This window comes from Bradysia coprophila, unplaced genomic scaffold, assembly GCF_014529535.1.
Source record: "Bradysia coprophila strain Holo2 unplaced genomic scaffold, BU_Bcop_v1 contig_24, whole genome shotgun sequence".
Taxonomy (NCBI): Eukaryota; Metazoa; Arthropoda; class Insecta; order Diptera; family Sciaridae; genus Bradysia; species Bradysia coprophila.
Genome location: NW_023503501.1, coordinates 8,322,871 through 8,340,644, shown reverse-complemented (window position 1 = coordinate 8,340,644; position 17,774 = coordinate 8,322,871). Strand labels below are relative to the sequence as shown.

The 17,774-nt window shown below is 34.5% G+C and overlaps 1 protein-coding gene across 1 annotated transcript in view; it reads right to left on the bottom strand.

Annotated features, from left to right (window-relative positions):
• Window positions 1-9,911: 9,911 nt before the first annotated feature.
• The window catches only part of LOC119078127, a 68,047-nt gene continuing 60,184 nt past the window's right edge, over window positions 9,912-17,774 (bottom strand). The window contains exons 5-8 of the mRNA XM_037185589.1: window positions 14,682-14,895; window positions 10,438-10,738; window positions 10,234-10,358; window positions 9,912-10,165 (exon numbers count right to left, since the gene is read on the bottom strand). Coding sequence (XP_037041484.1) covers window positions 10,053-10,165; window positions 10,234-10,358; window positions 10,438-10,738; window positions 14,682-14,895 — 753 coding nt within the window. The 3' untranslated portion in view covers window positions 9,912-10,052. The remainder of the gene's footprint in view (window positions 10,166-10,233; window positions 10,359-10,437; window positions 10,739-14,681; window positions 14,896-17,774) is intronic.

Here is a 17,774-nt window from a genome sequence, read left to right as displayed (position 1 = left end):
GCTTTGAAAGCACATCAAGCGCTATTTGTGTTGAAGAATTGTCGTGCAATTCCGAAAATGATGCATCTTCTGCGGTTTGGCTTTTTAAATGTACGCAACAGAAAGTTTGATATTTCAAATTATGCAAACAAAAGATGCAGTTGCAATTGATGAATAAGCGATAAGACTTTGGAAAATGTTTGTTTTTGTATGTGATTTGCACTTGATTTCAAAGTCTTATCGCTCAGCCGATATTAGTTCGATCGAAAAACTAATTACCATGCCAGACTCCTGAGATCACAAGCTACACACTGGCATTTTGTTTGATCGAAATCCATCGCGTAAAAAAATTCATTTTTCTAAATAAGGCGGTTGTCAAACTCATGTGACTTATACTCGATATACGGAATATACGAAGATATACTCGATATACTGGATATACTCAAAATATACGCGATATACTGGATATACTCAGCATATTTAAAAATGACGGGAAGAGCCCTTATGAATATTTTTAGGGAATTTTTGGGAATTAATTCCCAAATATTAGGGTCTGATTCCAAATGTTTATTTTCACTCGTAGGATTACATCACTTGTCTTCGACTCATGCAACAAACTTCCTACGAGTCAAAACGAAAACTTGGAAGCAGTTACTACATCTCATCCATAACGTGCACTTTATGGTATAGCAGTCAAATTATGTATGCTAGAAGAACTATATAGGGATGGGAGGCGTTCAAAATTATCGATAATATCAATCGAAAGAAATTATCGATAATCGATTAATCATATCGTTATCGATAATTTAATAATTATCGATAATTATCAAGATATCGAAATTCGATAATTATCAAAATATCGATATTTTGATATTTATCTGAAAATTCATGATAATATACCGATATATCGGAATATATCGATAAATATCGGATTTTCGGACCGAAATATCGATATATCGAATTATCGATATCTTGATAATAATCAAAATATCAATAATTATCGATTATCGATATTTTTTTGATAATTTTCGATAAAAAAAAGTCGATAATTATCGATAATTGATAATTATCGATAATCATTTTCATTATCGACCATGCCCAGAACTATAAAATGACATTGCGCACAAAAATTACTGTCAAGTTACGAACTATTATTAGTTTTGTGAGAATTTTTCATTGAGAATCGACGCCCAGTATACGTTAAAATGTATGACACCCTCCATTCCACTTAAAAAAAAGCGTGCGTAGTTTATGAATGGTTCATCGGTAATAAGAAACGAGTGAGTGGGTATTGAAGATATTACGTTTGACCAATTTGGACTAATTAGGTTAGAGCATCCAGACGTCGAAATCGCTGAAATAGCCGTACCTAATTCTAATAATTAAAATAATCTGAAAACTTCAAATGATAAAATTACTTTGCATTTACCAGTCATTATAATGGATTTGACAAAGAAAACAAAAACTGGAATATATACTCTGTGGTAACGTAATGCCAAATCATATCCGCTTCCAACAAACCAGCCTAACAATTTAAATCTTATGTACAAGGTTTTCAAATTATCACCTGTTGTCGGTGGAATAACATCTCATAAGACTCTTTTTTTGCGACAAAAAATAAAAAATAAACTTTTTACCTCTGAAACATTTTGAAAACGTAAACTGTTTACATTCACTTTCCGGTTTGTTTATACGGTACCGACTTTAACCTATACCTATGGAACATTTTTAAAATGCTAAACTGTGTATATACTCTAGTTTTCTCCGTAAATGCTGCTGCTACAATAACACAAATAACCATGCTACCATTAAAGAACTTTGCACACAATATACCTTTTGTTGTTTACCTTACTTGTGCAGATTACATTGAGCTTTGATGTATAATTATATTATTTAAACAGACACAAATTTTTACATTGCAAACTAGATAAAAACAACAAGAACAACACTAGTAGGGGAGCATTTCGTTTGCTAGTCTTTCCATTAAGTTTACGTATAAAATGACTATGCGGGGTGATTTTAGTCATTTTAGTCGAAAAGAGACTAATTAGCTTTTCGCTAAGTCGCGGACAAAAAGGTTTAGATGTTTTCAAATGGGACAAAATGGGAAATTCCAAACAAGAGTGAAGTTTACTCAAATTAGAATTTCATATTTTCCCCGTTGTAAACACAACGCTTTGTCAATGAAAAAACACGAAAAACAAACGTTGAAGATGTAATCGCCGTCACCCCGTATAAAAAATGGCACTCGGTTTTCATTCGGTTTCATTCGGCATGACAACTGTCAAGTAAAGAAAGGAAAAATTGAAGAAAAAATCATTTTGATTTAGAGCCCGTACAGAGATTCTATTTTGTCGTGGCTCAGTGAACGCGCTGAGTTAATGAAACTAAATTTTGACAACTCTCACTTCGGTACAAACAAAATTTATTTAATTAATTTTCGCAAGATTTGTCGATAAATAACTAATAATTTTTGATATACTGAAATCCAAAACTAATTGACATTTTTCCTGCCACTTGTCACTGACGAGTTAATTCTTCACGATACCGTGAAGAATATACCCACAAAGTTAACTTAATTTTGACAGGATTAACTGAGCGACAAAAGTTAACGCCAGTTAATGAAATAGAATAAGTCGTCAAAACGTTACTATTGTTTGAGCTCTTTTTTACCAATAGACATTTTCTTCACTGAAATGTCAATTCTCATAGTGAGACTCTCACTGTGAGAGGAATGTGTCATTAAGTTATATTAGATTCACTGACGTCAACTTTTGTCGCTCAGTCAATCCTTTCAAAATTGTGGTTAAATTCTTCACCGTCGATTTTGATCGTGAAGATTTACCTCGTCAGTGACAAGTGCCAATAACGATGTCAATCAGTGCCGTACTGGCTCAAAAAACCCTTCGGGCGTTGATGAAGAAATTTTTCAAAAGGCCCTTCCTTGCCGTTTATCCATACAAAAATCAAAAGGCCCTTCGGGAATCGCCCGAACGCCCATAGGGCCAGTTCGGCACTGATGTCAATTAGTTATAGATTTCCTTATTATCAAAAATAATTGTGAGAGTTGTCAAAATTTTGTTTCATTAACTCAGCGTATTCACTGAGCGATGATAAAACTTCAAAGTACTGAAGAGAACATCACCATGCTCTCGAGTTCAACCGAAAGTAGGGTTGACGGATTTGCATTGCCTACACTTACAGTATTTCCACACCTTGTTAAAAATAACTAAAATTTACGTCATAGTCACTTTTCGTGAATATGCCATTGGAAGTCACACAGTTCATTTCAACGACATGTCCCTCTACTAAACGTTTTTAAAAGCGAAATAAACTCTGAAAGCACAAAATATTATCGGAAAAATAAAATTGAATTTAAATGCGCAACGTTCATTGGAATGGAATAAAAAACGGCGGAAAAGCTTTTAATTTATGAACCATGAACGATATTAGGAAAATTGGATAAAAATTCTGTTTTTTCTTCTTTACATCCAGTTCAGATGAATATTGAAATATATCATACCCCTAGGTAAAATGTACCGAAACATGTTCAACGGCAAACAGTAGTGACGAATTAATTTTTATGCCACTCAACATCGTAATAGGCAAAATTTGCAAACTTTAGATGCCTCTGTGGCGTAAAACGTTGTATGCAACTCGATGCAAAGTACTTTATTAGGCTCACTGTGTGTATTATAACACACGGCCTGCGGCCTCGTGTCATAATTACACATCTAGAGACTAATAAAGTACTCTGCACCTCGATTGCATAAATAACTATTTTGCGGTTGAAGACTGAAATTCGACGTATTTCGACACGACAACTATAATCGAAAAGTTGAATATTCTATTCACGGACATCTCAAAGATAGGTATTTGCGGCCGAAAAATAACCTTTTCGGCCGCTCTCTCCAGTGGTAAATGGATTTTCATTTTTATATTTTTCGGACGCGAACGATTGTTCTTTGTTGTTGAGGTGGTTGAAGATTGATTTCTTTGTTTCGTCTCATTTCAGTTTTCAAGGGCAAAAACGCCATTTGTCACTCGTGATGAAATTAGAATTTTTCAGTACACGTCGTTGTTCTACTCGGCTTCGCCTCCTTTTATCACTCGTACTCGTAACTACCATTTTTATAAATTCTTTAATTCGACTATATAAGAATAACTGCTCGTATGTTGATAAGGAAAGTATCTGTACGAAGTGTAAGCTTGTTTTTAATAACTTTTGCAGCAGAATTTACAACCTTGAGATATTTGATGAAATTCAAAGAATCGTATGAAGAAACAGGTGAAACAATATCGACCCTTATTCCTGTAATGTGGAACTCGTTATATGATAATGCAATATTGGTTGGAACTGTTCGTTTGTTTTGGTTGTTTTTTTATCACTGCATGAATTGTAGCTTCTGAATTTAGCAAAGATAATGAAGGATTATTTAGATCAATATCGTGTAGGTTATGTTCCGGTCATTCCAAAATATGTTACGAACCATCGAAATGAATAACGTTGTGCGCTAAACTATATACAGGAAAAAAAAAACGATTTTTTTTTTTGTTTGAATACGAAAAGCAATAACGAAACGTTGGGGTTCTGACATTTGTTGATTCATTGTGGTAAAAGAAAAACGAAGGAAATTCAGTTCATTAATTCCACATCTATACCAACATATGTACCATAAATGCTAGAACAATTGGCAATATTCGGAAATTTTTTTTTGCATCATTTATTTTCCGTCAATTCATTTCCTTTTCATTGATTTCCACAATGCGAGAATGTTGGGGTGTTGCTGGTTGAGCTACATCATCTTGTTTCGTTATTGTTTTAGAAACACACACACAAAAAAAAAAATTGTTTTCTCATAAACGGGCGAACTGAATTTATTTTGTTTTGTTGTTCCCTTATCTGTTGACGATAATGAAATATTATTTCACTGAATGGATATCAACATCACCGACTGTATAATGTTGATGATGAACCTCAAATACCGGATAAAGTTTTCTTTTGTAAATGATCGCAGCTGTATATTGCTGCGAACTGAATTAAATGGCGCAACACATGGTGAGTTATTGATTTGGAAAAGAGTTGAGTTATTTTCTCCGGTCAACCGGATGCGTATTACGTAAATTATGAACATATTGTTCAGTATGTGTTGAAGATAAATTTTAGTTTTTCTGCCTTAATTGTTAATTAAATGAACAGAACTTTTTGGGTTATTGGACTTACCTTACTATCATTTAGACATACATGATGGAGAGAAGCGGATCGGAATAAAATTAGAATGCCTTACCTTCTGAAAACTCTATTGCACACCACTTGTTTCATATTCCCATAAATACTACGAGTGATTCCCATTGTTACGAGTGATGAAAGATTGAGCTTTCATCACGAGTCACAAATGAAAACTGAAATGAGACGAAACCATAAAAAAAACACTCTAGCCATTTCAACCAATGACATACGAGTGAGATAGACAGGCCTTCTAAGTAAATATTCTGTTCAAACTGCGAAGCAAAAGCAAATACGAAATGTTCAATTATGTGTGTATTAACGTATTTTCGTTCTTATTTTGAAATGTAGGCGTGAAGGAAATTTTCAATCTTTCTTCGAAATTGGTCTAAAGCATTTCTTACTTGTAAAATTAAATATTTATCGAGCTGAAATTAATATTTCCTGTGAACAACCTCTCACAGTCCCCAACATTGAACTAATTTTGTGATTTTTTTCCTTTTCGATCGAATTATTTTTTTAGAAATCTTGACGACCGGAGAATTCAATCAGTTGGTTGAATTTAAAAACTTTCACGTCCAGTAGTTACGCATAATAAAAATGTCAGCATCCTCAGTATTAAAATTTCGGGACATTTCTTTTTAAAAATTAAAAAATATGTTAGAAAATTGGTTAGGAAATGTGTATAATTAGGCAGTGAATAGTTAATGTACAATTGATATAGTAGCCGCTAATGAAACAATTTTCGTTTAAAGTGCTTAAAAATGATAAGGCTGCAACAGTTTCAACATTTGTCAAAACAATAAATTGAGATTGGCTCGTTCGGTTCGTGTTTTTTATGTAGGGCGAAGCACGAAATTAATTTTCGCTATGTTGCTCACATTGCAATGTCAAATATGTCTAAGGTCCTTTAATTTGCGCTAGGTGAAGTCCCTTTTCACTAAGCAATCAGCGTAACCTTCGTAAATAAAAAATCTTGAATTTGTCAACAATGTGTGGCAACATGTAAAAAACAAAAATCAAAACCCCCTCAAAACCAGTGGCGATCCACTTGTCAACGGACAATACATAAACAAATCCCATCCCCTATTGGAATGTGTAAGTGTGTTGTCACAAATGTATATTACACTGAGTTTACTTTTGCTTAACGATTTCGTCTAAGTAATTCCTGTCTATCCCACACCCACTATTATGTCATTGATTTCTACAGCAAAACATGCACACTTGATCACGGCCGGAAAAATATGTATGAAAAACCATTTTCGGCCGGAGAGAGTGCTTTCTTGGCCGAAAATAATTCTCTCTGAGAAGTCCAGAAAAATTGTACTTTTCGATCATAGTTTGGTGTCGAAATCCGGCGAATTTCAGTCTTTAACCTCAAAAATAGTATATTTTAACATAGCCCAATACACACAAGTGTGTACGTGTACCGAGAGCGAAGCCAGAAGGGAGTACACATCTTCTGTGGATTGGGCTATATTAAACAGAATTTTATTGTACTAGATGAGCATATGTTGATGAAAACGTCACAACAGATTCATTTGTCTCCCCACCGATTCATTATCTGACATCAATACACTCTCATCGTATACAATAAAAAATGCAAGTGTGACACATACTGACAACTTGTGGACATATTTCATAAGCGTTAGGCGTAGTCTAACCGTCTATTGTCTAATGTGTCACAACTTCCATGGAATCCTTACTTACATCGATCGTTTAACATATTTTCTGAGTGTAGGCTCCTACCGATAATCCAATTCTTCCCTAATTAGTACATTATCATGATCCGTAGTTTATACGACACACTGTACCTATACGAGAACTTACATGATATATCATTCAATAGGACATTGGATATTTTTAGACCCGTACGAAGTACTGGGGTCTTATGCGTTTACGCATACATCCGTAACACGTCGAATTGGACTGAGTAAGGGGAAACCTATTGTGGTTGTCTAGAGATGCCAAATCAGTGAAAAAAAAAATGTCCGTCTGTCCGTCTGTCCGTCTGCACGATAACTTGAGTAAAACGCATCCGATTTCGAAAATTCTTTTTTTTCCTGTTTGGTAATGTCAAAAGACAGACTAAGTTCGAAGATGAGTGATTTTGGATCGACCCTTCCCGAGCTGTGGCCCAATAAGTGCTTTAAGGTTTTTCGAAGATATCTCCGGACATTCAAACGTTACACTTGTAACTGATACGTCAAATAAAAGGTTTATGGAAATCGGATGACCGACTCGTGAGTTAGACCCCTTGGTGTGAAACAGGCACAGGGCGTCAAGCAGTTTTTGCTTGTAGGTCGGCCACATTTCAACATATTTCGTCTGTTTTAGCTTTATTAGATAGGTATTAACCGTACCAATCAGGGAATAAAAAGTTTTTGAAATTATGTTCTCCGGAGCGTGAGCTAGGTCTCTTGGAGTGAGCTCTTATCTGGCTACTCGGCCGTACAGTGAACGTGGTGTATTTTGACAATATCTCGAGTAAATTTTGACCGAATTTCATGAATTTTTGTTTGAAAGGTATTAACGAATGTAAAGCGTCGGTAAAATTTCCGGTCTCCTAACAAAATGGCTGCCGGTGGCCATATTGGATTTTAATAAAAGTGATATATATTGGCAAAAATGGTACTTAGAGTGTTTCTGTTAACATGGAAATAATTTGTTATGTGTGTGGGGTGTTTCAGGCATTCCATATATGGACATCTATATATATCTATATTCACCTATATTGAGCTATATACAGGCATATAGAGCTATATAATAGCATATTCATCTGTGAAATGTTTATTTATAGGAAAATATAGGTAAATATAGCGGTATATAGCTGTTTAAATAGGAATTTATGAAAGTTGACTTCGTACGGGGCTGTCTATATTGCCTCCGGCAATTTATTTGTATATGCTAACAAGGCAAAGAAAGGTAATGTAAGTGATTTTAAAGGGCGAATAGCTTTTCAGTAGAGAATGAAGTAAAAGAAATGAAGAGTTTCACAGTAAAGGCTTTTGACACGAATAGGTGTTTCGTACGGGTCGGCGTTAGCTATGTTTAACGTTGCGAATTGGCAACGGAACTATTAGAATATCTATGAGTAAGTGTTACATAGAAAGCGAATGAAGGAAAAATCATATTGCCCAGCCATTTCTTTCTTCTCCCTATCATCCGTATTACCGGAAACCTAGAGGAAAACGTCGTCTGCTACACTCCACAGAAAAACAGAAAACATAGAACAGAGTAATGTACAAACAGACAGAGCGTTGGGCTCTTCCCTTACCCAAGGGTTCACGTTAAGTGAAGATACAGAAAAAGACGCTGTTTCGACCTCGGGTATCGACGGCGGTCCCAGGTCAGCGTGAACTGATCATCTTCAGTTGTTTCCATTGATACCCTTCACAAGACAGCAGCAAACTTTTACTTTGGACTAGTATTTTAAAAGTGTGCACAAAACATTTGCCATCTACTGATGGAAATAGGACACGTTATGGAAAGCAACTTCGAAGAACAAAAAAACAAAATCGCCGTCGCACAGTGCAACGTTCAAATCCTCAATGTTCTCACAGCATAAACAAAAAAGGAAAATATGACCCGACTAAAAGGATAAAACACGACCCGACTAAAATCTTTCTTTCTATGAATACGAATCTCCACGGGCCTGGCACTATTCACGCTATTCCTCATTTTTTAAATGCACAGAGTGTCCAGCCAGTGTGAATCTCTCACCTCCACGCACCTCTCGACTTTTCATCTACTGCTTTCCATCCTGCTTCTAATCCTGCTTCTGATTCTGCATCTTCGAAAAAATCAAGGGAACAAACACTATATTGTACCTGAACAAAATAACTAACTAGCTAATCGTTTGTCCATTGTCAGGACATTCATACCTTCCAAATGAAACATTAGCGCAGCAGGCGTCTGGACCCGTCCTTGTCGGGTGCAACAAAGACGAACAGTTTCTGATAATTGGACTCTAATTGCGTAATTTTGATCGTATTGTTTCGTCTCTGTCTCTCATAAACAAGAAGATATAGAAATACGGTCAAAGTGCCATGGTCAAAATTATTCACTTACACGGAACGTCAACAACTTCCATCGAGTACAGCCCAATACACCTTTGAATAATCCCACAAAGAATACTTACCGATAGTGTGAGCACTCAGTATAGTGTACAGTAAACACAGGTAAGTGCGGTATAATTGTCGAGACATTTGGCTGCCACCACCTTCATAATCAAATCAGTGTCTTTACCTGTTCTTTTAGAATCTTGCGTGGGAGCAGTTCACTTTATCGAAATAAATTTATTTCAAATCTTTTACTTCCCTTTTTTAAACATATTTTTTATCATACGAAATCTAGGTTGTCCTGTGGAGGCAACACAATTTTTTTCAGTAAATCATTTTTCTGGTTCTATTTGCGTAAAAACAACTTGAATCTGGTAAATATCCATGAATTTGCATAGCAAGGAAGCAGATAGCAAAAATAGAGCGCCGACATTAGTATAATTTTAAGACGAAATGTACTAGAAATCTACAAAAAAATCTATTACGTTTCCAACCAGCCCTATTTAGGACCGTATCAGACCGTAAAGAAAGTTTAAAAAATTCGGGAAAATGCTTTGTTCGGGTTCTTCGTTTTTGCAAATTTCATTTCCACTCCAATTCGTACAAGAAAATTAACGTGGCGACACAGTGTATTGTAGGCCGAATTAAGTATATTCATACAATTCCTTTATTCATATTATCATATAATTATTGATAGTATTTTTTGTTCCATAAACAAAACGAAAATATCATTTTATAACCATTCAATATACTCTCTATCGTGTTAATTTAATCGGGAACACAATTTAAAAAGATATGTACACCGTACAGTATACCAACGAAAATGATAGGAAAACTTGTATAACTGCGTTAAACAATGTGTTTGCTGAACTGTGCTGTACTGCAGCAGGTGTTTCTCCTAAATGAAATTAATTTGATAGAAATATTAAATTCGACCGAAATTAATTCACTTAAAATTCATTTTACCATTTAGTATTTGAACATCAACGAATGCTGACGTTTTGTTGAAAACCGAACATGAATATACGCCGCTGTGTGTTCGCTGAGCATTCGAAATTGATAACCTACTTGTGAGCCATCCAGGTATGGAACTAAATGCAGCAGGGAAATAAAACAGATTTTGCAAATTTTACTACGCCCTTCCCGTGTTGTTCTGTCGACAGTACTCACCTAATATTAACAATCGCATCACCAACTAATGGTTGACTATCTTTGCGCCAAACAATCTTTTTGAAGAAATTGTCATCAAATGCTCCTTTACCTTTAATCCGTACGGTCTGATTGCTGGGCTGTTGGTACTTCTTGAAGCTATCAGAATTTTGCAGCAAGTTATTCGGTTCGGGTACACCAACCGAATGGTTCATTATGTATGATGTAGCTATTTGACACGTTAAATCTATTGTGCTACCGATTTTGTAGTACCTGTCGTGTACTTCGTATCCCTGTTCATCGACGACGCGTAAAGCTGGCGCTGCGAATAGAACATTTTTAAGTATAGATTTTAATATTTTGGGTCCCATTACTTCGGGCCTATTCTTAAGAATAATATTTATTAAAATCACTGACAATTAGCGAAAGTTTCCTGAAATTTATCGAAAGTTTCCTGAAATTCAGCGAAAACTCTGAAATTAAGCGAAGGGTGAAAACTTTGTGAAATTTAGTGAAACTTATGGAAAGTTTCCTGAAATTTAGCGAAAGTGTCCTGAAATTTAATGAAAGCTTTCTGAAGTTTGGGAAAACTTTTTGAAATTTAGTGAAACTTATCGAAAGTTTCCCGAAATTCAGCGAAATTTTACTGAAATTTATCGAAATTTTCCTGAAATTTATGAATTTGAAATTGTTGACAACTTGATGAAATTTATCGAAAGTTTCCTGAAATTTAGGCAAAACTTTCTGAAATTTAACGAAAGTTACTGTTTATTGAAAGCATTGAAAAACATTATTGTTAATTTTTTGTAAATTCATTCAGTTTTTGGTAAATTTCACTGAGTCCACTGTTGACTTGATTGGATTACATTCTCGGTCTTAATGATTTTGTTGTGCTGAATTCTTTCAGACTTGTGAGAACTACCACCATAAAAAAGCGACATTGAACTTAAGAGTATTCGTACACGTCTCCATTCAGTGTTTGAAAATTGAATCTCTTTGAATTTTTCTACAAATAATTTTTGTAGAAAAGCATCGCAATATTGACATAACATTACATACGTCCAGTTGTATCAGTTGGATACTTTCATCGTATCAGCAAAAGACCACATAGAAGTAATCCAATATGGGACTTGAAATTCTTTGGGGTGAATATTTGATTTTAATCAAGCAAATAACGTAAAACCTCCTTGTTGAACAGAAAACGAACGTCAAAGTGACTTCGTTGCTATCCTATATATCCATCCGCTCAAGCAAAAATATTTCTACGATTTTTTTCCGTAATTAAATTCTCATTTATTCATCATGCAGAAAATTAATTACTTTCTTGAATAGAAACAGACCGTCGTCGTCATTCCTCCTCATTCCAAAATCGTTTTCACCAGCATATAAATCGAATGAGAGACCGAAAACATTCGAAATTATCTCAGTTAAATACACTATTCAAAAGCATATAATTGAATAAAGTAACATACTCTTTAGCTTCATCTTCCCAGGAATCCGTGCCATTCATATACACATCTAGACACAATTTTCCAAATATACATTCGGCTGCTACAAAATGACAAAGTTTCCCTAAACTAAAATGCTAAGACGTTGGGTAAATGAATTTTAATTGATCCATTTTGTTATTATTTCTATTAAAATGGTAAATTTCTCTCTCTGCTGGGGATAAATAAAGAGAATTTGCATAAATATTAAATGAACGTTAATTCAAAGAAATAATGTCCTAATGCGAATATCTCAAAGAAGATATGGTAAAAGGGGATATCTCAGATTATTAAAACAGAGCTTTTATGTAAGATAATTGTCATAAATATTATGAGAATGTAGTTTAAAGACTAGGTAGAGAATTGTTATAAAATAGGATTACTGCAAAATTACATTTTACATAACCAGATTTTATATGAAGAGGAAGATGTAAATTTGTTTTTATGGCACTTTTTGTCCTTTCGTTTCAATGGAATGTTTTGTTAAAGAGGATAAATGGTCTGAACAGGTGACATTGGTCAGAACAGACTACAAATGGAATAGTCATTTTTGGGCTTTGATTTCAACTCTGGTTTATTTGTGGGGAGAAAATGGAGGAAAGTTAAAGTAGTTTCCTTTTCAGAAACGGTAAATCATTTGTTTCTCGACTAATTTGATCTTACAACAAAATGAATGTTAAAATCAATGAAGTATAACAACTTGTACTTCTCGCTACTTTCAGCAAAGGAAGTAACAGATTATAATGATTATAAACGCGATATATGTCGTTCGTGGTTGCTAAAAGGTTAATGGGAAAAGTGTTGTTGCTGCCGATCAAGTTATATATTGGAATGATTTCTTAGATACTCTTCTGCTTTAAACTAAATCAAGCATGAGGACAATTTTTTGAGATCGGCTTGATCCACTATTTCTTCAAGTTTTTCCTAGAAACGCTAACGAGCCGAGATGTAATTTTTGATTTTGTGTGAATGCAGATCTTATAATCTAATGGTTTTCTACCCCTGACATTCTACAACATTATACACTCCAACCTGAACTCAAATTGCACATCGCTCATGCCTGAACCAAAACACAAATAGGCTCAAAGCTTCACAGAAATTTTGCTGAACTTTAACACGTTGCTGGTTATTGTAACTTGTCAACTTTAAGCACACCGGAAAGTGCTAAGGGAGTCGAGGAATACCTCCAAATAAATTTCTAAAAATCAAAAATTTGACTTTTGAATTTTATAAATTTATTTGGAGGTATTCGTCGACCCCCTTAGAACTTTCCGGCGTGCCTAAAGTGCCTGCTCGAGCATTCCGCTACGTGTTAAGCATCTTAAGGCTTTCGATGGAATTCAAAGAAGTCCAAATCTCATACATCTCATGTTTTAAGCGCTAATCGCTTGGTAGGCCCTAACGAGGCATAATGTAAATCTCAGCCATCTTATATTGCACAAAATTCAAATTGGTTTCAAAATAACAGCAGAAGTGCCACATGAAGTATGAAATGTACAAATGAAATTGTAGCATTTCTCGTGCCTGACAAGTTACCGATTAGACATTTGAACCTGTCTGGGAACGTTTCGACCTTCCGATGCATAATATAACCTTAGTCTCGACCTGTGAACTATTGTGATGTTAACGTGGATAGCATTTCGAACAGACTTGAGGACTATTTTTTTGGTTAGACATCATTCATAAAGTACGTCATGCCTGACAACTATTGACATCTCTTTCTATCACATTTTCAACTATATCTTGCTTTGTCTCCCGTTGAAATTTAATCGTTTACACTAGGGTTGCGGTGCCACCGCAGCGGTGATGACATTAGTGTCGTCAGATGATTATTTCGCGATATTCAAATCGTACGGAACGTATTCTGAAGCAATTAAAGAAATATGTAAGTAATGGTTGGGAAGTCACAGTGGCTCCGACGGAACTTGTGGTTGGCAGTAAAGGACCGTTAGTAACGTCTAAAGACGAATCAAAGGTAAATGATTCAGTCGAATGATCATCTCTTCGAACTTAATTTACAATTTAGGATGACTGGGCAAAATTAACCGGCTCAACTTCAAAACAATTTGTGAGGATTTTCTGACACCAGATTTAACATATTTTTTTAGAAAATCATTCTTTTTTCAATTACTGCAACGTACGCATTAAACATAAACAATGTGTTACAGGCAAGCACGTCATCTGCTCATTTAGACATTACCATCTGGCCTCAATCGAAGACCTAATCTTCATTTTATCAGAATCACATTATAACAGAAAAATATGTGTGGTAAATGAAAAGTTTAATGACTTAACGATTACCAGCACAGACATGGGTGTAGTTAGTAAATATTATAATATGTGTGTACGCTCAAATCCTACTCCACCTAATAACTTGATCGTGACATCGTAATTCGGCTATGTACACCACGCAAAAGAAGATTTAAATTTAATTCATTTATAGCTGGGGAAATATACATAATATCCATACATACGACAAAATGTTAAAGTGTTCCTTCGTTTTCTCTTTCACTAAATGTACCAAGCAACACTATACCATTATCTCAAATTAATCTCCCCAAAAACACATAAAATATAACTTTATATAACATATAAAGTACTACACTAAGCCCATGAAATTTAATTAGACGTGTACGTACGTATAGTACGGGTATATGTAATAATATCTTTTCTATGAGTTTTATACTCAAATGGTACTTAAATAACATTAAATGCGAGTTGAAAATCTAAACCTCATCCTCACATTTATACATATAACCAATAATAAATTATACTTACGGAGCACTGTAACATTTGTGGCAAAAACTCTGGGTGGATGGGTGCTCACTTGGCACATGTAAAGACCGGCGTCTTCTTTCTGCATCGGATTTATATGAAGCCGCCAATTATTTGGATACTGAAATTTGACCTTAATCCGTGGATCACCACTGTACGTATTATTTCCAACGGTTAGTAATGAAAATTTATCGCTGGTACGACGTATCCACATCACCTATTTAAAGGAACAAAATGAAACATTATCTCGTTTCGGTATTGGAACAAAAGAACGAAAAAAATATGAAGAAACAACCAAAACTCATAAATAATTGTTTGTTTTAATAATAATAATTTTCCGAAAGAAAATTGTTGTTTTAAAATTAATAGACAGTGGTTGGTCGTGTTGGTGTGGGGGGTTCATGTTCATTGAATTTATATATTCGCTTGGAAAATATTTCGATAAATAACTTTTTAATGGGCCACATGCAGTGGAGTGGCCGATGTTTATGTAGCTTTCTATTTACACCATACTAGTGGAATATTCCCCGGCATTGTGCGGGACTATAATGACAAAATATTTAAAAAATAAAGTTTTCTTTTACAACGCTTTTCTCGCAAATTTTACAAAAAAAAATATTTTCACACGTCGAAAGTAACTTTTCATTCATCGAAAGTTATGTCTTATTTTACAAAGCTTTTCAAGCGTCAAAAGTTAAGTTTTCTTGTAGAAGGCTTTTCACGCGTCAAAAATAAATTTTCCACGACAATATTTTCACGCATCAAAAGTAAATTTTTCTTATACACAGCTTTTCACGCGTCAAAACCAAATTTTACGCAACAATATTTTCACTTGTCAAAAATACTTTTTCATTTAAAAGCTTATAACGCATCACAACTAAATTTTACGCAAAGATATTTTCACGCGTCAAAAGTAAATTTTTCTTTTATAAAGCTTTTCACGCTTCAAAACCAAATTTTGCGCAACAATATTTTCAGGCGTCAAAAAAACTTTTTCATTTAAAAGCTTTTCACCCGTCAAAAGTAAATTTTTCTTATACAAAGCTTTTCACGTACCAAAACCAAAATTTACCCAAAAATATATTCACGCGCCTTCACAAAGTTTAATGTTTGCTTGCTGGTTTGTTTGACTCTCTATAGAAACCCAGACCAAAAGTCCTATTGAAAGGGCAGACACACTCATAAGAAAAAGTTGGAACGAACGATCCAAAAACATTTTAACTTAGTGCGTTACTTGACGCGCAATTTTTTTGCCTGTTTACGTCCGGTGGATGCATTCTTTAAACTGTGAAACATTTTTGTAAAGCTTTGTATGAAAAAAATGTACTTTTGACGCTTGAAAATATTTTAAATGAAAAAGTATTTTTGACTTATGAAAAGCTTTTTAAAAGAAAACTTAACTTCTGACGTGTGAAAATATTTTTGTGTCAAATTTCTTTTTGACGCGTGAACTTCGGGAAAGAAAAGTTTGCTTCAATCAAACCAGCAAACGAACATTAAACTTTATATTATAAATACAACATAATTCATGCAACAAATTGTGAACAATGTGATAATAGCCAAACGCATGTTTTAGGGGTCAAATCTGATTTTACTGTAATTATACGACACACGATACGCTCTCTGAACGTGTCATTCATAAAATTAATTGTAAAGGAATGCAGCGGCAATAAAGTGAATGATTTATGGATGTTTTATTGCAACACCGCTATTCAACGCTAAGACGTCCATTTAGCTTACACCTCTACGTACTAATGAAGTTATATGTTAACAAGTTTCCATTGTAAGCCAATTGTAAGAGTTAGTTGAAATACATTATCTCGTGTTTGAAGGGATCTTTATGTTAACAACAACAGGAGAGCGAAGAATGCATTTTCTGAACACAAACTATGTAATTTGTATGGCATGTACCATATAACATCACAGCCGAGCGTATTATATAAATAGCACAAAGTTACAAAGGCATCCAATATTAAAGTAAAAACAGCGAAGAGCTTTCCGTTGTTCGCGTTGTGATACAGCTATTCATAATTTCAATTTCTTGTGAAATTATATGCCATAAAGTTTAATTATTAAAAGATTATAGCAGATTTTCTTTTAGTTTCCGAGCACACGTTGTTTAATAAACAATGTTTATGCGAAATAACTCTATCCACTCCACACACAATGTTGTGTTGAGTCGAGTGGGTTACATAGATAGATAGATATATCGAGAGAATACTTTGAAGCTTAAGCAATTTCTTATTCAATGGAAGACATGTACAAAATTGAAACTTTATTATAACAAAGTTCTGAGAGCCTATTAAAACTGTATTAAATATGAAGACAAATTTCTCATGTGTAAATAGACTTAGATGTATATGTGTGTCTTTTTGGTAGGGTGTTACGTATAAACAAATTTAATTCGTACCGAGAAAATTACGTTGGATTAGCACTGAGGACAAAACATTTGAATTCGAAATTATTCAGGTTCGTGGAAACGAGGACGGTTGGTAACGTATGTCGATGGATGTTTTTTCTTCATTATTGCCTATCCCCATCACAGTGTTAAAAAAGACCGAAAAAACGGCAACCGATTTTAAAGATTTATTGATTTGATAGACCAAAGTTGAGAGTTCCAACTTTGAGACTGCTGTACTTTGAAAGAGCTTGAGCATTCTGTGGAATATCATTTAATAGTGCACAAAAATAAAGGTCCAAGTCAGTCCACTCCACTCAGCCTTGGAAAGTCATCATTTGACCCAAAGGTTTAGTGAGCCATCCTATAGTTTGGAGAATACTTTTTTTACGTCAATGGTGAGCTTTGATGCAATTTTTCTAGCTCTTTCGACTTACATTTTTAAAAGAGAGAAATTTGTGAATTCATAAAAAGACGTTAAAGTTCAGTGAGTTATACTAAGAGGTTTGACCTACTTTTGTGGGGTTTAATAGTTTTGATTATAGAAAACTGCAATTTTTGAATTATTTTGGAAATTGGATAATTTTGAATGTGTTGTAACACGGGGGGCCGAACATTTTGTTGTATGAGGCAAGCGTTACGGTTCTAACAAAATTGTGTCAAACTTGACCCTTTTAGCGTTACAGACCCGGGGGGGG